Here is a 21,414-nt window from a genome sequence, read left to right as displayed (position 1 = left end):
TCTTGCACAGCACCGATTAGGAACTAATGGAAAAAGCCCATGAGTTGAAATGGTAGCACAGGGGTTGAGTCCCAGTTTTCCTGCCCTGTCTGGGATTTTCAGCACTTGCCTGCTGTGCCTCCTCAAATGAGAGCCCTGGGCGTATGATAAATGGGTTTGTAATAGAAAGAGCATTGAACATGGAACATGTTCAGTGTTCTGGCTGCAAAGAGCATGGAACAGCTATGGCAGATAATGCTGAGGTTCACATTTGAGATGTATTTCTGGGTTTGTCATTGCTGCACTAAGGCTTGTCTAACTGAGTCCGTCAGGCAAAAGTAGTCAAACTTCTCTAAAATGATTTGTCTCTGTAGCTTTGGGACTCCTGTGACAGTCATACACTGAAGGGGAGAATTTTCACTCTCATTTTCATGCACAATTGCAAAAATGTCATACAACTTGTATGGGAACTGCTGAGTCACGGCCTGAACCTCTGATTGATCACCTGATGTGAGCAATGATCAGCCAGAGGAGCACAGGTGAAGGCAATTCAGCTGTGCTGCTGGAAGGCCTATTTAAAAGCTGGCTACCAGTGGGGAAGGATCTTTTTTGGAGATCTGTTCTGCTGCAGTTTTGTAAGTGAGCCCAGGATAGGGGTAAGCTTTCTATCCGTTCTCTTTTTGTTATCATAATCTGCTTTGCCAAACTCTCTTGTTTATTTTGTAGTGGTAGCATCTTAATATTCATTGATTACACTCAACTCAAGCTGTTTGGGGAGTGGCATAACTGCAAGCTGAATGCAACTGCCCTTCGTCTCCCTCTGTGGATACATCATGCTGTCAGTCCTGCCCTGCAGTCAAGACGTTTTCCTTCTGCTTTCAGGCTGGTGCTCCACTGCCTTTCACCTTGATACATCTTCAGCCAAGTACAGAAAAGAGAGAGCAGCAAATCTGAGCGTGTTGTGGTATGACCCTGCATGATCACTGTGGCTCATTTCCTCTGGAAAGGAAACTGCTATCTCGCACGTAGAAGGGAGAGATCTGTTTACTTTTCTTCTTAATATTTGTTTTTCCTGTACTTGCTGTCTGGTTCCTCTGGGGTGCACTGCAGGCTGATCAGTCTGCCTCTGACATCCAGAGGCTTTGGGCGCTTTATAAGTAAAGGTTGTTAATGTTAGTTGTCATTATTATTAAGGGGAAATTGTGAATCATAATTTGTAAGGCTCATCTCTGGAAATCAGCACCAGCCCGCTCTGTACTGTTACAGTGGGCTAGATGAGAAGGAGAATGATTTGCAAATAAAAGCTGGAAGGTTTCTCATGCCACTGATATGAGTGTGGCTTCACCCACACGGCTCAGCTACCATTGCAACTCACACCAACAACGGCGTCAGAAGGACCTCTGGCTGCGGTCCTGCAAGTGGCCTGCACTTGCTCAGTTCAGAAAAGGGGGAGAGATTGCATATTAGCCTTGTGACCTTTGCTCTTTTTCACTCCTCTGCTCTGCTCACTTGTCTGCAGGCTGTACTGAAGGATTCTGCACTGCTGGGGGACAGCTGAGGTCCGTGAAGCTGCCTCTGGGTTGGCCTTCAGCTTGCTCGTGCATCCAGACACAGTGAACTGGAGCTTTGGCATAGGTAAAGAACTGATCTAGGAATCCCCTTGTGTAGCAGTGTGGGGGACAGAGTTTGGGATGGGATAGGTCACAATGATGGTAGTGAACTGGGAACTGAGGATGTGCTAGGTAGGTAGCTGGCACTGTGGCAATGTGGCCAAAACCCTGTGAGGTCACTCACGTGGATAATGATGGGACAAGGGAGAATGGTTTTAAAGTGAGACAGGGGAGGTTTAGGTGAGATATTAGGAGGAAGCTTTTCCCCCAGAGGGTGGTGAGGCACTGGAACAGGCTGCCCAAGGAGGCTGTGGATGCCCCATCCCTGCAGGCATTCAAGGCCAGGCTGGATGTGGCTCTGGGCAGCCTGGGCTGCTGGTTGGTGACCCTACACATAGCAGGACGTTGGAACTAGATGAGCATCGTGGTCCTTTTCAACCCAGACCATTCTACGATTCTGTGACTTCAGCAAGGAGCCATTACGGAGAAGCAGCTTCATGTTAGAGCCTGGCTTAGTGCTAGACTTTAGAAAGAGATCCAAAGCAGACTGTGTAAATGTGGAACTGTGTTTTCATACCTGTTTATTACACTTGCAACGTGTCAAACAGCATGCTGGTTTGTGGAGAACAGGCAGAAAATGGCCAGTAATTCTCACCAAAATACTTACTTTCAATTACCGTTCAAATTAGATATACAATAATGTTACAGGACAAGGGGAAATGCTTTTAATGCTTTTAGATTTAGACTAGATATTAGGAAGAAATTCTTTACTGTGAAGGTGGTGAGACACTGAACAGGTTCCCAATGAGTCTGTGGATGTCCCCTCTCAGAAGAATTCAAGGCCAGGCTGGATGGGGCTGTGAGCAGCCTGGTCTAGAGGGAGGTGTCCCTGCCTCTAGCAGGGAGTTGGGACTACCTGATCTTAAAGGTCCCTTCTGACCTGAACTGTTCTATGAATATTGACCTCTTTATGCTGTTTATGTGTACAATTGTCTTTTTTTCCTTCTTCAAAATGAATTAAGAGGAAAGGAGGTTTCGAGAGAGGACAACACGCTTGTTTTTTCTGCTGCCTGCAGGTGGGTTATCATGGTGATCTAAGTATTTTAAAGTGATAAATAACTGTAAAAATAAGCTGTTGAGGTCTCAGGCACTAGAATCAATTGCACAGAGAAGCATAGGACATGCTGGCTGCACTGAGGGTCTCGTAGAATCTCAACATGAATTTTTTAGCATACTGGGGCAGTGTCCTCTTTTGCAGTCAGGATTTTGAGAAAGAATTTGTAAGCGGAAACACCGGCTGAGCAGAGTATTTCCCATTTACCAGATAGATGAAGCAGGTCTCTGCAGCTAAGGTGCCATCACTGTACAAGAAGGGCTTCTATATAAAAGTCACTTTTATATTATATTACATAAAACAGTCTCCTTTCTGCAGAACCAGCGCTTGATCTCATGAGTTAGATGACTTTTGAAAGGTGCCTGGAAGTCCCTTGCAGAAGTTGCTGCTCCCAGGAATGTGCTGACATAATGGCTCCTACAGAAGCGTGAAGCTGAATCAGGTCCTCGCCCTGCTCTGTGCAGAATTATGTCCCAGTGAGGAGGGATCAGAAAGAGGCTTCCTGAAATACTGCCCTTGCACTAGAGGTAAGAAAAGCTCTGCAAGTGATTCATGCGAAGTTTGCTCTCACAGTAGTCATCTATGTGCAAGCTAGGTAGGCTCAGGGCAAGAAATGGGATGATGGGAAAGCTGTGTGAAAATGCTCTTTGTAAATACAGCTTACGGTGTTGATGGGTGCTGTGGTAACAAATCCCTAAATCAGGCACTGTACCTGACTGGCCTTGTGTTCTAGGGCTGTGTTTGAGCTGTTACAGTGGGATTGCTTTTGATGTGTGCCCCTGAAGTATGGCAGAAGGATTTTCTCACTGAGAGCTTTGTATGGATCTCTGTATTTGGTGAGAAAAGGGACAGTCTTGCAGTGGGGGAAATAAGAGAATCCAGGCATCAGGGCTTGCCCAAGTTCACTAGAAAGTCTGGGACAGAGCAGGAACTGAACCAGCAGAGTGAATCCCAAGACTGGATATTCTTTCTGCTGCACACCGCATAGGAACCAGAGTGGGATTCAGTGAAATGTGGGTGTCTACACGTGAAACGGGGCCTGAACTCTCAGCATAGCAACAGATACCTACTCCGTATGGTCAGGAAACCCTGCAGCTAGCATCTGTGTTGGCTAAGCTGTTCTCCATGTGATTTACCTGTCCAAATCTAAGCATACAACACTTTTAGATGCCCTCTGTCCTTCACACACAGCCACGATAAATCTTTTCCTTACCAACACACAAAAATCTTTGCTTTCCAGGCACAAACCCTCAGATTTGTCCAATTCATCCTTCTCAGCTGTTAGTCACCTCTCAACCATATTTGGTTCTTAGTCCTGTGGTCTGAATGTTAGGTCTTTCTCATCTGGGTCTGGACTGGAGGGTGAGAGCTGAGAGGTTTGAGTACCTGTGGTGGGATTGAACCTGCTGTGTGCCTGGAGTTGTTTCTGCTCTCTCCCCTGAGAGATGGATGGGATGATAGCTCTGCCTGATAAGGGCACAGACTATCATCAGTGATTTTCAGGTTAATATAAGTGCATGGGTATAGTGCTTGTGTTACATGTACCTCCCATGCTCGTGTAACCAAAGGGAGTTTTGCCACAGTGAAGCTGCCAACAACCAAAACGTAGCTGGGAAGTTTGCAGTAATAATAATAATTCTAAACCTTCTCCTATCTTTTTTTTTTTTTTTTAAAGATCTGTCACAATTGAGACAACTTTCAAATATAAATTGTGTTAATAATGCTCCAATTTGCTCAGTCAGAGGCTGGGAAGGAGCAGAACCCAGAAATAAAACATAAAAAGTGTGTTCTGGCCACTGAAGCCAGTGTTGGCACATCTTTTCATGGATCACTCTGGACTGGGGAAGTCATCTAATCAAGAACAGGCTAGCATGGACAAAAGCTGGCTCAGCTTCCAGGCTGCTCCACCCAGGCTGGAGGCATCTTCCTGTGTTCTGGTGAGTCACAGCCCTCCCTGCCAGCTGCAGCACCAGTTTCCAGTATGCCACTCAGCAGCCAAAGCCTCACTTAATAGCTGGGCTGCTCCCTTGGTCTTGGCCCCAAAAGCTTCTTTCCAGGAAGGTGTATGCAGGCTGACAGTGCCCAGTTCAGAGGCATGGGTGGGAGTGCAGTGCTGGGTTTCTTTTCTTGACTGCCATAATCTCTGCTGATGTGATGGAGATACCATCAGCACCAAACTGAGTTGTGAAAATGGGCTGAGGAGGTGAATCTGCAAATCTTCCTCACCGGACTGAGGAGTGCAGATTGAAGAAGACTCAATACTATTACAAGCTTTACATTGGAAGATTTTGTCTGTTGGATACAAGAAGCCACTGGTATTCAAGAAACTTTTCACTCACTGGAGTGACTGGAGCTACAAAGAAAGCCATCCTACATGTAATTAAATGAGCCGTTGTTATTAATGTAACTTTTCTGAGCTTCTTGGAGGGAGGCTCTGAAATGGCTTTGGCAGCAGAGACCTGGGGTGTTGTTACCCTTGCTGTGACACACACCCATGCTGTGAGCAGTGGTGGGCTCATACAGTAACACAGTGTGATCAGCACTCATCCAGCATCCTTGAGAAAGCAGGGCTGGTAGGTCTGTGCAGGAATGGTTTTCCAATTAACAGCAACAAAACCCAGCACGTGACACAAGAGACTTTCAGAAGATCAGCAGCACTGTTCTTCATATGCTAGCTAAAATCCATGGTGGGGAATGTTACTTTAGAGCATTAATTGTGCAGATTCAGATGCCTTGCATGCCATGTGCTCCATAGCAAGGAATTGCCCAGCAGGTGCTGCATGTCAGTATTGATGATCCAGCTCCTCCAGCTTGAGTGCCTTGTGTGTGACACATGTTGGCTGTCCAGAAGAAAGGTGCAGCACTGCTGAGGTGCACACACACATGCACAAACATATATATGTGTGTGTGCCAGATGTGTAGAGTGAGTCACTAGGGCCACTTTGAATGGTTCATAATGCTTGGCTTTTGATGGCATCTATCAGTTGTGGTTCCAGAGGTGACTTCATGCTGTCGTGAGGCCAGCCTGAGCACTGTCAAGGCAAGCCTCTTACCCAAAGCTAACAGTGATTGAGAGCTGGGAGTCAGCAACCAAGGTATGGCTCTGACAGGCAGGCAGCCTTGCCTTCCTTGAATGGGGGATTTGCAGTCAGATTCAAGGGGTCATGGGAGATTGTAGGTCCTGTTCTTCACATGAAGGAGATCTGGAAGATCTCACGCTGTAAAGATGCTCCCTGGGTACCTTAGCTTTATTCATACAGGCATGAACATTAGCAGCCTTGCTGGAAGCAGAATTTGGCACTCTATTTGGGAAGCACAGACTGATCCTTCAGTCCTTCTGTCCCTTTCTTTCATTTTGTGTTACGTTCGTATGTCATTGGAGAGCTGTTTCTTTAACCTGCTGGGATCTCCAGGCTAGCGTAAGGAAGGCATTGGTTTGATGGAGGAGAACAGATAGAGAATGGTGGAGACTATCACAGAACTTAAACTGAGTTCACTTGCTAAATAAAAAGGAAGCCAATGCATTTTCCATTTCTGGTTCTTTCACCAAGTGCCCACAGAAGATTTGTATGTGCCTTTGAAGAGGAGAGTGTTTGTCACCCACACCAGGCAGGAACACTGAAGCAAGCTCTCTACAACTCACTGAAGCCAAGGAAAAGGCCAGATGCTGCTGGTGCCCTGAGCAGAGAACATCTCAGCTATGATTTAATTTGTGGGGTCAGGCCCTAAAGAAATGCCATCTGCCTGATGGAAAAGCCTTCTGCCATCTGAGGGTGGCAAGCTCCCTGTTTTGAGGGGTGGCTGAGATTTTGGAAACATAGTTTTGAGGCTTTGTTGTTGCAGTGAAGAGAGAGGACAGCACTGACCCTGTTTCATGATGTGCCTGCAAACTTCCTGCTGCCAGCTCTGTGCTTTCTCACTGCAGTCACCTCTCCTAGGAATGCACAGGGATCTCACACCCTGTTTGCTATCGCTGCTACACCCCTCCCAAGATAGGTTTGGATTGCCCTACAACTGGAAAGCTGATGTTGGGTTTAAGCCACCCTGCTTCCCATGCAAGGACTTCTCCACTTGAGGCAGGGGTGGATGTGGGGAGAAGCTTCACCAAGGGCCAGCCCAGCCCATCTTACTGTTTTCTTTTGTTTGTTCTCAAGGTGGATTACAATGTTCTCAGCAATTAAGGCACCCGGTTATACAGTGCTGGTATTAGCAACCACCCAAAGGACAACAGAAAGTTTAATGTGATTAAAGAAGGTCCGGATGATGATGGCACTGTAAGTTTTCTTTGTGTGTCTTACAGTGAACAGTGCAGCAAAGCAGAGAATTTCAGGGACCGGAGATCAATCTGCTGTGCGGACACTGCTGTCAAAACAGCTCTTTAATCACTTTGCCAGCAGTCAGGCTGGTTTCTCATCGTTGTGTATGAAGATCTGATGTTCACAGTCTGCTGCAGTCCCCAAAGAGGTCAGTGCTGTGTGCATTCTCCCTGCAGTTGGTCTGTGTGTTCTGTTTCATCAGTGTTTCTTCCTGTTAACAGCCACATCCCATCACTATCACGCACTCATTTCCTTGAGCACACAGCAGCTTCTTGAAGAACTCAGAAGTGACCAAAGAGACCAAAAGTAGTGCTCACCTCAGGATGTGCTTGATTAAACTTCTCTGTGACTTCTCTGACTCTCTGCAAGTGGTGGGGGCTCATAAATACCCTCTCTATCTGCTTAGCCATTGTTCCCATACTGGGCTACATGTTTGCACCCTGTCCCCCTGCTTGCCAGCTTTGTCTTTATATATAGTTAATGGGAGAGATTCTTGGGGAAGCAAGGATCATCCAGCCAAGTGCAGAGGTGTGCAGCTAAGCTAGTCATCCTAGTTTCCATCAGTCACTGGAAAGAAAAGTAGGCTTCATCTTGCTTAGTCCTAAGCAAGGCAAGTGAACTGTAACCAAAAAGCACCTCTGTTTTCATCCACTGTCTGCAGTGTGAGCTTGGGAGGGAAGCCTCAGCCTTTGTGTCTCTGCATTCAGACACTAATTCTGGGTAGAGGGTTTAACAGAAGGGGTTGATAATTGACAGAGGTAAGTGAGTCTGTAATGCACCAGGTTCTTTACCTGAAAATTGAGCTGCTTTCTTTGCTGTTAAGGAAGATCCTTGCTGGGAAGAACATACAGAGCACTGCTGAATGGATCCTATCTCTTTGGTTCTTTTTGCAGGGCAATTGCATCCAGCTGAGTGTTCCAGAACTACATGGCGTAAAAGGAGCAGATATCCACAGCCCTTGGGCACCGAACAGTGCCACTCTCTCCCAAGTGGGAGAGTAGCCAGCTGTGACATCCCCTGAGTGGAGCAGACACATCAGCCAGAGGCCTGTGAGAACTTGGAACATTAGGAGGGGTTGGAAACCAACAAGGCCTGGACTCCCATGACTATGTCCAACCACAGCTTGAGGGTATCATTGTGCTAAAAGACTGGTTGTATGTAACACCAGGTATAGCAGCTGCTTGGAAATGATAGATATTTAAATGCTGCTTTCTCCCATCAGCCCTATCGAGTCAGCAAGGCAGGGAGAGCTTGTCCTTCACAGCGTCCTTCCCTGCCCTCCAGGCCCTGCCAGCCCTGGTACCCCACAGCATGCATGGGTGATCTCTGAAAGCCTCTGCTGGGCTAAACACCACCTGATTCAGAGGGACAGAAGGAAGCCAGGGCTGGTGCTCAGTTCCCAGTCTGTGCATGAGGTAGAAGTAAAACCAGCTGACTTCCTATCATGCTTGAGTGCATCCACACTGGAGGTACCAAGTAAACGCAGGGACTGGTCCTTGGATTTTGCTTTTTGGGTGGATCTGCCTTTTAGAATGTGGACAGATGAAGAGCTGGATCCTGTGACACATCAAGCACGTGTCAGACTTACATCTGCTGACTGGGCTGCTTTTCTTGGGGATGGGTAAGGAAAGAAAGTGCTCTGTAAGTACAGGAGGAAGAGAAGGAAGTGAATGTAATCACTGGTTGCATATGCAAGGGTGGGTTGGTTGGTTTGTGTGGGTTTTTTTTGCCTTTCTTATGCATCTTCCTGAATAAAGGTACTTTCTGGAGGCTCAAATTTAGTTGTTAGGCAATATTCAGTGAAGAATGAAACATCTCCATTTCAGGTTTTAATTCCAAGGTGTGGTACCAAAGTTCTCAGACAGTCTTCCTTTGACACGAGTGGAAAGTTTTGCTGAAGAAGGCTTCTGCTTTCAGTCATGCTATTGAGGGGCCTGGGTTACAGCTACTTTGTTTAAGAATGCATCACAGGTCAGAGAAAAGACTCTGTGAAGGAACCTCTCAGTGAGGCACTATTTTGAATCACAGAATTGTAAGGGCTGGAAGGAACTTCTAAAGATTATCTGATCATTTGAGGCAGCGATGGAACTTAAGTCCCAGAAGTTCCTCCTTTAATCAGGAGTCGCACCTTTCATTGCCACACTGTGGAAGAACCTCCCCACTTAATCCCCCAGGACTGAGTGTGGGTAGGAAATACAAGCCCACATCTTACTGGAAAACCAGGTTTCCCAAGTCCAAGACAAGAACTGGGCCTGTCAGGTCTCCCCTTCTTTTTGCTTCTCATGTGGGGGGGGGGGGGTAGATGAGCCACATGCACATCTTTTTCTTTAATACTGCATGCCAAGGCTATTTGTTGTCCAGCTTTGTGACCAGACCTTTACTCTTCAGCATCAGGAAATATCTCACTGTTCCTCTTTCATTTGCAGCAGGGAAGAAGTCCTCACCCCAAGGGCAGGAGAAGACCTGCACACAGAGCAGTGCAGCACAAGGAAAGAGAGATAGATTATTTTTCTCTCAAGAAAGATGTGCGATGAAGGCCAAAGAAAAGTCCAATGGGAGCATCTGCCATTGGAGATGCAAATGTAAGAGCCACTCTATTTGAAGTTTGGCAACACTAAAGTAGGGATCTGCCTCTTGCAGTGTTCCTGTGGACACAAGTGCAAGCAGATATTTGGAGGTTGTGTATGAGCACTGATTGGATCCTGCATTTTCACTTTGGTGCTGAAGCTGTTGCTATGAGTTCTTAGGCTGCCTGAGCACAACCTCAGAAGTGCTATTGGTCTGAAAGCTTCTACGACTGGAGTATTTTATCTTCCTCATTTTCACCGACGCAACAGAGATCCAGAAGTACAGTGAGACTTCAGAGGGCACTGCGTTGTCTGTAGTACTTTGAAGAAACAATACGCTTTTTGAAACTGGTCTAGAGTCACTGCAGTACCTGGGCTGCTTTTGGTACCAGCATGAAAGCAGGAAACTGTTCAACTCAGCACCAGTGACTGGTCTAAAACAGTCATGCAGCCACTTCAAGCATTTTGATTTCCTGCAGAATTGAAGAGTCAGAGAACAGGGAGACAGCTGTGCTGTCATGGAGCATAAGTGGAGAGCCCAGATCTGAACTCCTCAGCCACAGAGGCAGACTCCTCTCATTGGAAGGGGCTTGGTCCTGGAAATTAACTACCACTAGAGATCCATTTGGACCTCCTTAGTAAAGAACAGCACCAAAGTGCTGCTACATCTATGAACACTTGAAGTAGGTAGATAGATTCAGGACTGCATTGAAAAAAGAACCAACGGATGGTTGGACTGGATGATCCTGTAAGTCTTTTCTAACCTTGGTGATTTTATGGTTTTTATGAGAAGAAAACAAGTGATGTGATGTGATCACTGTTCCAGGGAGACCTTGCAACATGTTTCCAGTACCTAAAGAGACTATGTGAAAGTAATAGGACCACAAGTAACAGCTTTAAGCTAAAAGAAGGTAGGTTCAGATTGGATGTTAGGAGGAAACTCTTCACTAAAGGACAGTGAGGCCCCGGCACTGCTGCCCAGAGAGCCGTGGGTGCCCCATCCCTGGAGGTCATAAAATCACAAGGTTGGAAACGACCTGCAAGATCATCTAGTCCAACCATCTTCTCATTACCACTGCTACCACAAACTAAACCGTATCTCGCAGCTCCTCCTCCAGGCGCCTCTTTAACACTGCCAGGGACGGCGACTCCACCACCTCCCTGGGCAGCCATGCCAGCGCCTGACCACCCTCTGAGAGAAAAAGTTTCTCCTCATGTCCAACCTAAAGCTCCTCTGGTACAACTTGTGGCCATTTCCTCGGGTCCTGGTTGTTGCCTGGGAGAAGAGGCCAAACCCCTCCTCATCACAACCTCCCTTCAGGGAGCTGCAGGGCGCAATGACGTTCAACGACGTGCAACTGTGCTCAGGGCCAGCCTGGACGGGCCCCCGGGCAGCCCGAGCCGGGGGAGGCGCCCCTACCCAGGGCCACCGCTGGGGCCGGGCGGCATCGAGGCCCCTTCCGACCCACACCCCGCGGCCAGGCGCTCAAGGCGCCGCCCCCAGCGGGAGGCGGGCGGCACCCGGCGAGGAGGCGGAGAGAAGCGGGAAGCGAAAGGGCCGCGCCGGGGGAAGTCGAGAGAGCGGCGCGGCCATGGCTACGGTACCCGTGGGTGCGGGCTCCGCTCCCGGCCCCGAGCAGGCGGATCTGCACGCCGTGCCCATGGTGGCCCTCAACTACGGCGTGCGGCGCCGCCTCGGCCTTTACCTCAACCCGCGGGCGGCGACCGCGGCAGACTGGACGGCGCTGGCGGAGGAGCTGGGCTGCGACTACCTGGAGATCCGGCGGCTGGAGGCGCTGCCCGACCCCACGGCCGCGCTGCTGGACGAGTGGCAGAGCCGCTGTCCCGGCGGAGCCACCGTGGGTCAACTGCTGGAGCTCCTGCGGCAGCTGGGCCGGCACGACGTGCTGCTGGAGCTGGCCGGCAGCGTGGGTGAGCACCGGCAGCGACGGCGCTCGGGCGGTGCGGGTTCGGGGCCTGGAGGGACCGGGGAGAGGCTGGGGAAGGGAGGGGGAGAGAGCACCGCTTTGCAGCTCCTGACAGGAGTTGTGGTGAGGTCAGGTCGGCCTGTGCTCCCGGGGAGCGGCGAGGCGATGTGCCAGGGGACGTTCGTGTTGGATATCGGGAAGAATTTCTTCTCGAAAATAGTGGGAACGCACTGGCACGGGCTGCCCAGGGAGGTGATGCGGTCAGCATCCCTGGAGGTGTTAATGAACAGTGGACATGTGTGGCTCTGAGGGATGGATGTGGGCAATATCGGTGATGGGTTGGGGTTGGACTCGGTGATCTTAGTGATCTTTTCCAAGCTTAATGACCTTATGGAGTGCCTGGCACCCCACTGCTGGGATTTCTGCATATCAAAGATGCTCTTGAGAAGGTGGGCCAGGAGGAGGCTCACATTGATGTTCCAGGAAAATCCAGAGATGCTGGTGTGGAGATCCGGAGGTGCCTTGTGAATGTGAATAACAGGAGAGGAATTAATTTCCTTGCACACTGAGATGGAATCAGCACACAACAATAAATGTGGAGATCCCACAGCTGTTCTTGTAACTTGTTCCTTGTAAGCTCTTTGTATTCTTTGTGGTCACAGGGCTTCACAGGGAAGGCAGCTCTCAGAACTGCAGTAAGAAGGGAACTTCCTTGCCCAGGCGTTTCCAAAATGAGGTGACTCTGAGGCCGTGCATTACCTGGGTCTGTGGTGAAGAAACAACCATTCTCATTTCCTGTTACTGTGAGGATTGAAGGTATAGGAGTGCATCTCTGAGCAAGGACCAAAGATATGCCTGAACTCCTGCAGCTCTCCCAAATGAAGAATGCTCTGAAGACTTTTTGGGGAAAAAATAGTAAACATTCACGTGTTTTGTGATCCTCATCGAGAGCAGAAGCTGCCAGCTGTGGGAGGGAGCTGGAGCTTCACAATGCGTTGTGCACCCCTGAAGCTGCTTCTGGCCCTGAGTTTGGGACCTGTGGACGAGCTCTTTCAGACCCTGAGCAGAGTGGGAGGAGCTGGAGCTCCAGTCGCAAGTTTAGCCTGGCTGTGGGTCACGCTGATAAGAGGAGGCAGATAAATTCTTGGAAGGAAAATACTCTAAAATACTCTCAGATTCCGGAAATGCCTGAACTGGAAGTGGTCTGAAAGATAGGTTTTAAAAATAGGTGGTAAATAATACCCAAAAGATAAATTATTTGGGAAAAGTATTGCTGCATGCTTATTTGATACTTACAGTCTCCCCTGGTTCTCAACCACTATGTGGGACAGGATGCTAGAGGGACCTGCAGCCTGATCCAGTGCGGCCATGTCCTCATTATTTTTGGCTGAGGATTGTGGGCCTGCAAGCTGTTGCCAGTGCTCCGAGCTCTTGTAGACTTCAGAGATATTCACGCTCGTAAGAGGAAAGAAAAGGAATGGTTGCATAAACTCGGGTGCATCTTATTTCCCATTGCCAAAGGCGTCTTTGTTTGCACCACTGGGACTTAGGCTTGGGGATTAAAACATCAGCATTGAGATTTCTGTGGTCTGTGCTTCCATTACAGGAGGTGCAGATCTGGGGCACGTTTCAGTGGCCCCCACAGAGGTATCTTGGAAGGCCTCAAGATGTCTCTGTTGAATGCTACTTGATGATGCTGTGCAGCTCCAAAAGATACTGCTTTCAGTTTGTGGTTTTTACTTCAGAACCAGTTCCTTCTTTTTTCATCACATGCTCCATTTCTTGCTGTGTGGCCCTGCTAAATGTTTAGGATGCTAAAAAATGGTGTCTCCTGTAGCCTTGTGTAGTGTCACAGCCATCAGTACCACAGGGTTACGTTTATAGTACAGCTCCCCTGTTACAAACTTTGGAGTGTGGGCGCTTGAAAGATGCAACTTTTCAATCCTTGCACATCTGCTTTAAGTCTGATTTTTCTCATCAGCTTATTTCGTTATACAATCATGTTTAGGTATGTAAAACTCTTTGCTTTGGTAAGTTTGTGCTGTTTCCTGCTGAAACAGTGGTTTTTGTTTCTTCCTGACCAATTACAAAAGTGCTGAGTTCCTGCTTGAGGTACAGGGTATGCTTTCTCTCTTCTCATAGGCACACAGAGTCAGAGAATATCATGGTTTTATTCTTTCTCTCCAGTACTTCAGGCTTTTGCTCAACTGCTCAATATAAGGCCTTCACTACCTTGTTAGATGCTGAGTGGGACTTCTCAGTGTGGAGGAGCTTCTTGCTTCTCAACTGGCTTCTGCTTTGTGGGCTTTTAGAGTTGTTTTTGCCTCTTGTTTGTTGTTAAGCTGTACGTGGTCAGGCTGGGGACTAATCCATGCCTAGGCACTGGAAATCTGTCATTCCTTCAGGCTGGATTGTGGGCTCAGGTTTATCCTATAGGAATATGTGAGATGTGGGATTATGGTATGATACCATCAAAAATCTGTGCACGTTGGCTGGTCTGAGTGAACTAAGCAAGCACTTAACTTAGTGAGTGTGTTTCAGCCTTGAGTGGGGTGGTAAGCAGTCTGGGGACCAAGCTAGAAAAACTCATGTCAGGCATTTTGCAACAGGGAGAGAGAAGAATGCAGCTGGTTCTTCTCACTGCTGAACAACTGAGAAAGAAGAGGGAAGAGAGGCAGATTAGGTTATGCCTCAGGAAAATCTCTGCTCAGACCTGACACCTGGTAATCCAGTTGTGGGGCACAGAGATGTGGGACAGAAGCAGAGATGGGGTTCAGGAGCTGGGCTTCCTGCAGCATTCAGGGTATGGGTAGGGCTGGGTGGCAGGAGTGTTCCCCACCTGTGTCTGCACTTCCAGGCTTTGCTCTGCTCTGTGCTGCTGTACCAGCGACCTCTGCAGCTGCTTCAGACTAATTCTGACTGACTGATGCTTTTCTGGTTGGTGCTTGTTTGTTTTTGTTTTAGTGTGTTTGAACCTTAAGCAAAGTAGCAGACAGGCAGGAGTTTGAGCATTCTTTTGCCGGTTTCAAATCTCCATTTACTTTCAGTTCCATTTACTTTCAGCTCTTCTGTGATTGTGGATTGCAGAGTAGCAGAGCCTGTGGGATTGCTTTTCAGTTCTCCAAAGACTTTACTGTTAGATTTGTCAGTCGTTTTTAAACAAGATCTGTTTGTAATAGCTCAGTGTACATCACTGTCCCACATGGAAAATTCACAGCAACAAATACGGCACCCTCAGTTATTTCACAGTGATGCGTGCATCTGCTCTGCCCGAGCCAAAAGAGGTTTCTGATAGCTGCTCTGGAAGCCTGTTCCGGGGGCATGCTGGAATTTTACTTGTCCCTGCTGGAGGAGATGGTTGATGCAGCATCAAGAGGTTCAAGAAGGTGCTGGGTAAACTCCAGGCTAACAGGTGCGCAGATAGGTACCAAAAAACCCAGCAGGGTTTTACCCTCTACAATCACTGATGTGTAAAATAGGGAAATTTCCTGTCGTGAAGGTTGTAAAGGACCCTGTAGCATAGAAGCACAATCATGGCTTGGTGTTGTGTCTTTGCAGAGGAGGACTGCAAGAAGTACTTACGAAGGAAGCGACAGGAGGCTGAGCAGCCACTGCAGGTCCCAGCAGTGGACAGCAGCGTGCCGAAGACGTCAGAGCTGATGGGCATCACCACGAGGGATGATCCGTACGGTGAGTGCAGTGATGGCAGCACTGTGGCATACCTCATGGAGTGATCATGTTCAGCTGCCCGGCAGATTCCTGTGGGAAGTGCAGAAAATCAGTTCTCTTTCAATGTTGTGACTTCTCGTAACCCTGACTGGAATGCTGTAGCTGGTAGTCTGCAGGCGTTCTCATTCTTCCCATTGCCTGTTCCTTTGGGCAGAGAGGAGAAGCAAAAGCAACCCTGGGGAACGCTGCACCCTGGAACAGCCTGGCACAGAGCCTGCTGGCCGTGTGTGGAGGGAGACTTCCCAGGAGCAGCTGCTGTCCCTCTGCTTGGCTTGGCTCACAGAACAAACAGCTGCAGGCTGCTGAAAGCGCAGCATGAAGGGGAAGGAACTCAGAGCTGGCTGCCTTGGCTACACTGCCCAGTCTTCAGCAGATTGAGGAATCTTGAATAAAAAGGAAGCAGGGTTGGAAGTATTGCTGGGTGTGAAGTGAAGAGCAGGAGAAAACACAGCTCTGTGCACGCACGCTGGGCTGCGTGTACAGCTGCATACAGCTGGAGAAGTGAATGTCCTATAATACGAGGGTGAGCAGCAGCCGTGCAGAATGGAGATGTCAGCACACTTCTCCAGGAGCTCCTCTGGATGGTCTGACTTTGGGCAGCTGCTTTTGCTGTGTGTGGGGACATCAGTGTCCCTGCCAAGTGCCCACAGCCCCCACAGCATCTTTGCATGACGTGACTCAGGGTTGACCTGGCAGCCAGTTTCCCTTCTGCTCGACTGGCTGCTGCTTGAGTTGAAGTTGCCTGCTGGCTTGCTGCTTTTCTCATTAGAGCTACATTTAGAGCCTGACCTTGTTTTTCACTAGTAGGGCTTTAGTTGGCATAAAAACTTTAACAAACATGTAGTGACACTGATAGGGAAATAAAATAACATAGTGAAAGCCATCCAGCAATATTAAGGTGCTGGTTTGCAAGGTTCTTGTTTTTAAAATAAAGCACTGTTTTATTGGTACAAGTGCTAAATAAATGAGAGCTGCCAGCCATTAACATGTTTGGAAAACAGGGTCATTTACTTAGGATGTGGCCTTGGGTACCCAAGTTTAACACCTTGGCCATGACAGTGGCAGGTTCCAAATTTTTAGGCTTAACCCACACCACATCATCCTTACGGGATGATGGTCCTGCAGTAAGGTTTTGGGTAGGAAGCTCATAGTGCTGTAACCTGCATTACAGAAGTAAGGCTTAGAGTCAGATGGGTATTTTAGATGTGAAATTGCAGAGCAGGAGGCTCCTGGTTGTATCCTTAAGGGTACTCTGCTCCCTCCAGTTCTCCTGTGCTTTGTCTTCCCTCCCTCCCTGCTGATACTATTGTTTCTGCTTGTCTGCATCTTGGCTACACTTCCCTAACCCCTGCCAGCAAACATGGGTTTACTTCGATACACTGAAAGGTGAAAAAAAGTGGTGAAGGCACACACCTGCATTACTTCCCACCAGCCCTGTTCTGCACAAGAGCCTGGGCTGAAGGTTAGCTGGTATGGTAAAGTGTTCAGTTACCTTAGCAAGCATGGCATAGAGCTTGTCTGACAAAGGCTGGGGGAGCCATGTTCAGTCCAGGAAGTTCATTTATAGGAGAAGATGACAGCTGAATTTTTAATGGTTTCAGGGCATGGAACAGAGATGTTTGATGCCTTCATCTGCTACTGTCAGAAAGACCTTCAGTTTGTCCAGGAGATGATCAGAGAGCTGGAGCAAACGGAGTTCAAACTGAAGCTCTGTGTGTTTGATCGGGATGTCTTACCAGGCACGTGTGTGTGGTCCATCAGTGGAGAGCTCATAGAAAGAAGGTGAGTGAACCACGGCTGGTTGGAGCAGCTCAGTGTAATGGAATGTTGTGCTCATTTTAACTTTGTGTCTGCAGCACTGTGCCAGCAGAGCAGGAGAAATCCGTGAGGATGTATTCATGGGGTTTGTTTTATACTCTTGGTTCAGTAATGAAGACTCAGGCATTCCTAAACATGTAGCTTCGTAGCTCATGGGGAAGATGCTGTAATAGTGATGCCACTTACACTTGATTCCTTTTCATCCTGCAGTTGCATCTCTGGAGGGAATCTTTAAATGAATTCAGCTCCAAACTGTATTTTGGAGTTAGCTCCACCTCATTATGTATAATTTGAGGGAACAGCACTGGTGTTTAGGGATCCTTCAAACCTTTGTGGAACTCGAGGATGGTGGATGGGCAGGTGTGTCACATAAAAGTGACATCTTAGATAGAGACTTATGTAGAGAAAGTCCTTTACAGCATGAAGAGGGGAAGTGCTGACTGCTGCCCCACGCAGCTCTTTTGCTGTCACAGTCCTGCCAAATTAGGCTCAGTGAGAAATCCCAAGAGGTGTTTGAGCAGACAATTTAGATGGCATTTTTTTGTAATTGACAAACAGAGCGTCAAATAAAGATTCCATGGACAGTGAGATCTTTGCTCTCCATATTTTAGTGTGTTCTGTGTGTAGTCTTTACCCTGTAGTTAATTCCTGCTCAACCACAACTAAGGGGTTCATTTTTCTATCAGGGTAATTTGGAGAAATACCTGTGTTTTTTTTTTACTGGTGAGAATGAGAGGCGTTTCCATTGACATCTTATTTCTTTCTCCCCTGACTGCTTTCTCTGAAGGTGTCGGAGGATGGTGGTCGTCATTTCAGATGATTACCTGGAAAGCGATGAATGTGATTTTCAGACCAAATTTGCTCTCAGTCTTTCCCCAGGTAAGATCACAAGCACTCTATTTAAAATTGCCTGTCAGCATTATAACTGGTACTGCAGTAACATCTGAAGCTGTGGCTGAGGTCAGTGCTGTACCGTACACTGCACAAATGCAGAATGAGGGCTGGTCTGGGATGGATTTTAACAGATGAGATAAATCTACGTGAGAAAAGAGAAAATGAGTAATAGATAGCTACTGAACCAGAACCCACTTCCAGAGGTGTGTTCTTTCCACTGACCTATGTGTAAAAGTCCACCTAGGCACAGGGATAGCCCTGGGTCTAATGCCCTTCAGTAAGTAAACAGAAATTTATCTCTATTAGAAGCAGCCATCAAAACTAACAGTGGTTTTATAAATTTTGTCATGTAGGCAAGGACCTGGACTTGGTTCCTTGCCCTGCCATTGACCTGGATGTGAGTGAGAAGCTTGGGTGTTTCAGCTGCCAAGTGGGTTAACTGCCTGCTTCAGAGCTGGTGCAGCTGCATGCAAATTGGGGAACTTCTGAAATGCTTTAAGATTCATACAGGAAATTTGCTGCTGTTGGGAAAAGTGTTGCAGTGAATATAGTGTGAGTAAATGCTGGGGTAATTTCAGTTAATGAGCCTGCACCTTTCTGCAAAGATCCCGGAGTATCATGGATAGACAAACAAAAAATAGAATGAATTTTCAACTTTGATGGGAAAAATCTGTTCCATATTCTTCCTGAATTGAAGAAAACATCGGTTCATTTCCATCGAGGCTGCTCAGATTGCATCTCTAACTAGCAGTTACCCTACACTTGTATGTATATATAGGGAGTGTATAAATGCAGCATAGCTTAACGGTGCAGAGGATATGTTAAGAATAGGAATGCCTGCACATCGAGTCTCTTGTAGATGAGGTATTTGGTGGGGCATTAGAACTGACATGCCAGAGGTTAAACTGGAAGCCAGGACACAGCCAGCACAGCAAGGAATTAGCTGCATCTTCCATGACAAAATAATTCCTATCTTGGCATTAATCCCATGAGCATCCCTAGCTCACCACATCAGCCCCTAACCAGAAGAACTGGTAGCAAAGACCTTTTCGTTCTGTGTCAGTTTTTTTTGCAGCCTACCTTTCATTAGACCAGAAACACACATCTCTGTGTAATGACACAAACTCTACCAATAACATCATGCATGTAAGTACAGGCTTGCAGAACTAAGTTAGTTTTTCATGTAAGGTAACTCACACTGTTACACCCAGAAGGGTTTGGTGGCAAGTTGTGCAAGCTCCACTTGTTACTTAAGCACCTGCTGCAGTTAGGAAATCTTGTACATGCATCATCCAGGCCTCAGCATCATTGCATTGGGCAGAGTTCAGCTGATAGCAGGTGTCCTTATGGAAAATGGGACAGGGAGAGGTTCCTCTCTAGAACAGCTGCTGCTTCAGGCTGCAGTAACCACAGGGACAGTTGTCTGATCTTGCACATGCCTCAACAAAAGCCATTCCTGTCATGATTCCTTGCTGCCCCTTGTATCCATGAGGGTATGCTCAGCAGCGTATCTGCTTCAGAGTGGGAAGCAAAAGAACTAGAGAGAACCATCTCGAAATTTGCAGCTCGAAAAGCAAATGGTATCCAGGGCTCCATCAGAAGAGGGGTGGCCAGCAGGGACAGGGAGGTGATTGTCCCCCTCTACTCTGCTCTTGTGAGGCCCCATCTGCAGTACTGTGTCCAGGTCTGGAGCCCCCAGAGCAGGAAAGACAGCTGTTAGAGAGGGTCCAGAAGAGGCCACTAGGATGATCAGGGGACTGGAGCACCTCCCCTGTGAGGACAGGCTGAGGGAGCTGGGCTTGTTCAGCCTGGAGAAAAGAAGGCTGCGTGGTGACCCCATGACCTTTCAGTACCTAAAGGGAGCCTACAAACAGGAGGGGAATCAACTCTTGGAAAGGGCAGATAACAGCAGGACAAGGGGAAATGGTTTTAAGTTGAGGGAGGGGAGATTTAGGTTGGATGTCGGGGGAAATTCTTTGCAGAGAGAGTGGTGAGGTGCTGGAACAGCTGCCCAGAGAGGCTGTGGATGCTCCATCCATCCCTGGAGGTGTTCAAGGCCAGGTTGGATGGGGCTCTGGGCAGCCTGGTCTGGTATTGAATGTGGAGGTTGGTGGCCCTGCGTGTGGCAGGGGGTTGGAGCTTCATGATCCTTGAGGTCCCTTCCAACCCTGGCCATTCTGTGATTCTGTGATCTCAAAGAAGTTTAGATTGTCAAATCCATCTGGAAGTACTCAGGACTGTATACTGCTGTTTGCATTCGACAAGAAAATGTTCTTCATTCTTTTCTATTTGCTGCTCTTCACTGTTCTTCTCTGGGATCAAGCAAGATGCACATGGGGCCCTGGCTGATACTTGAGTGGCATGTTCTTGGTAGAGTGCTTGTGGTTGAGAAACTTGCTCTGTGGGGTGAGAACCTGCATCTTGGGGTGTGTGTACTGCTTAGAGGAGACGATATAAGCAGGATGTGAGTGTGGCTCTGTGTAATCCTCTGCCTGTGTGATCTCCCTTCCAGGTGCTCGTCTCAAGCGGCTGATTCCAGTCAAGTGCAAGACCATGAAGAACGAGTTTCCAAGCATCTTGAGGTTCATTACAATTTGTGATTACACCAACCCTTGCACCAAAAAATGGTTCTGGACAAGACTGGCAAAATCTCTCTTGCTGCCATGATGCCTTTATTCAATCTCTCCTGGCTGTGCCTTTGAACCATGGTGTTCCTACAGCATCCCACTGCAGAACTTGGATCCTTGCAGTCAGCAAGGAGCCTGCAGCCCTTGGAGCCTGCAGCTGGGAGCAAAGAATTTCCTCTAGCACTTCTTCATAACTTGGAAAGGGAAATAGAGCAACTATGTGGGTGTTCCTATTCAAGTCAGCGAGCAACAGCATCCAGCACTTGGTGAAACAAGAAATTTTACTGGAAATACAGAGAATATATACTTAAAGCCTGAGTCACTGATACGAGGTGGCTCTGTTGTAGAGTTCTTAATGAGAGCTGGGAATATAAAATGCTGGTATAAGACAAAAAATGATGAAAGCCTCCAACTGCAGGCTTTTCAAAACAAAAGGTTCATACTATTTTACAAGCTCTTTAATGGCTGTGGTAATATTTAGGGTAGGTGTCATTTTAAGATGTCAGTGAAATCCCTTGCTGGTTGGGCAGCACAGGAATTGCTGTGGTCAGTCCCTGGCCCATGCTGGTTCTGAGTTTCCTTCATTCTTTCCAGAAGAGCAGAGGCGTATTTTAATTGTTAAACCACTGTAAAGCTACTACTGGTTGTACCTTTGTTCTTAGCAACATCTGCAAGGTCAGAGCATTATCTTTGTAATAATAACTACTGAATTCAGTTTATTTCCTGTGGATGTTTTCATCCTGAAGCTGTATGGCGACATTCCTATTCCATATTCCTTTCCAGGGTAAATCCCTCATTATTGGCATCTTCTGAGTAGTCCCTTATATTTGAC

At 47.7% G+C, this 21,414-nt stretch overlaps 1 protein-coding gene and 1 long non-coding RNA gene across 4 annotated transcripts; both read left to right on the top strand.

Moving 5' to 3' along the window:
• Positions 1-606: 606 nt before the first annotated feature.
• Positions 607-9,213, top strand: LOC122189499. 2 transcript variants are annotated; one of them, XR_006181838.1, is made up of 8 exons: positions 607-635; positions 862-943; positions 1,499-1,614; positions 2,612-2,665; positions 3,022-3,230; positions 4,442-4,640; positions 7,004-7,167; positions 7,913-9,213. It is a non-coding gene; the product is annotated as an uncharacterized LOC122189499 (long non-coding RNA). The 2 variants fall into 2 exon arrangements; XR_006181837.1 differs by having other exon boundaries at positions 4,379-4,640.
• Positions 9,214-10,486: 1,273 nt separating this feature from the next.
• MYD88 (MYD88 innate immune signal transduction adaptor) lies at positions 10,487-20,829 on the top strand. Of its 2 annotated transcripts, none has more exons than XM_042888730.1 (5): positions 10,487-10,497; positions 15,073-15,204; positions 16,845-17,025; positions 17,849-17,940; positions 20,468-20,829. In XM_042888730.1, exons 2-5 carry the CDS (start codon positions 15,174-15,176, stop codon positions 20,620-20,622), a joined length of 459 nt encoding a protein of 152 aa, XP_042744664.1. In that variant the 5' UTR covers positions 10,487-10,497; positions 15,073-15,173; the 3' UTR covers positions 20,623-20,829. The 2 variants fall into 2 exon arrangements, with proteins under 2 accessions (XP_042744664.1, XP_042744663.1); XM_042888729.1 differs by lacking the exon at positions 10,487-10,497 and adding an exon at positions 11,157-11,518.
• The last annotated feature ends 585 nt before the right edge of the window (positions 20,830-21,414 follow it).

The sequence above is a fragment of the Lagopus leucura genome, unplaced genomic scaffold (assembly GCF_019238085.1).
Source record: "Lagopus leucura isolate 7727_CA_CO unplaced genomic scaffold, USGS_WTPT01 Super-Scaffold_100157, whole genome shotgun sequence".
NCBI classification, from domain to species: domain Eukaryota; kingdom Metazoa; phylum Chordata; class Aves; order Galliformes; family Phasianidae; genus Lagopus; species Lagopus leucura.
The sequence above is the reverse complement of the archived record's forward strand: the minus strand, read 5'-3'. Positions and strand labels throughout refer to the sequence as shown.

Bases quoted from the DNA above. Each gene is read 5' to 3' on its own strand.
- MYD88 (XM_042888729.1), top strand. From the start codon at position 11,179: ATGGCTACGGTACCCGTGGGTGCGGGCTCCGCTCCCGGCCCCGAGCAG. The intron at 15,205-16,844 runs GTGAGTGCAGTG...TAATGGTTTCAG, and splicing joins CACGAGGGATGATCCGTACG to GGCATGGAACAGAGATGTTT. The intron at 17,026-17,848 runs GTGAGTGAACCA...CTTTCTCTGAAG, and splicing joins GGAGAGCTCATAGAAAGAAG to GTGTCGGAGGATGGTGGTCG.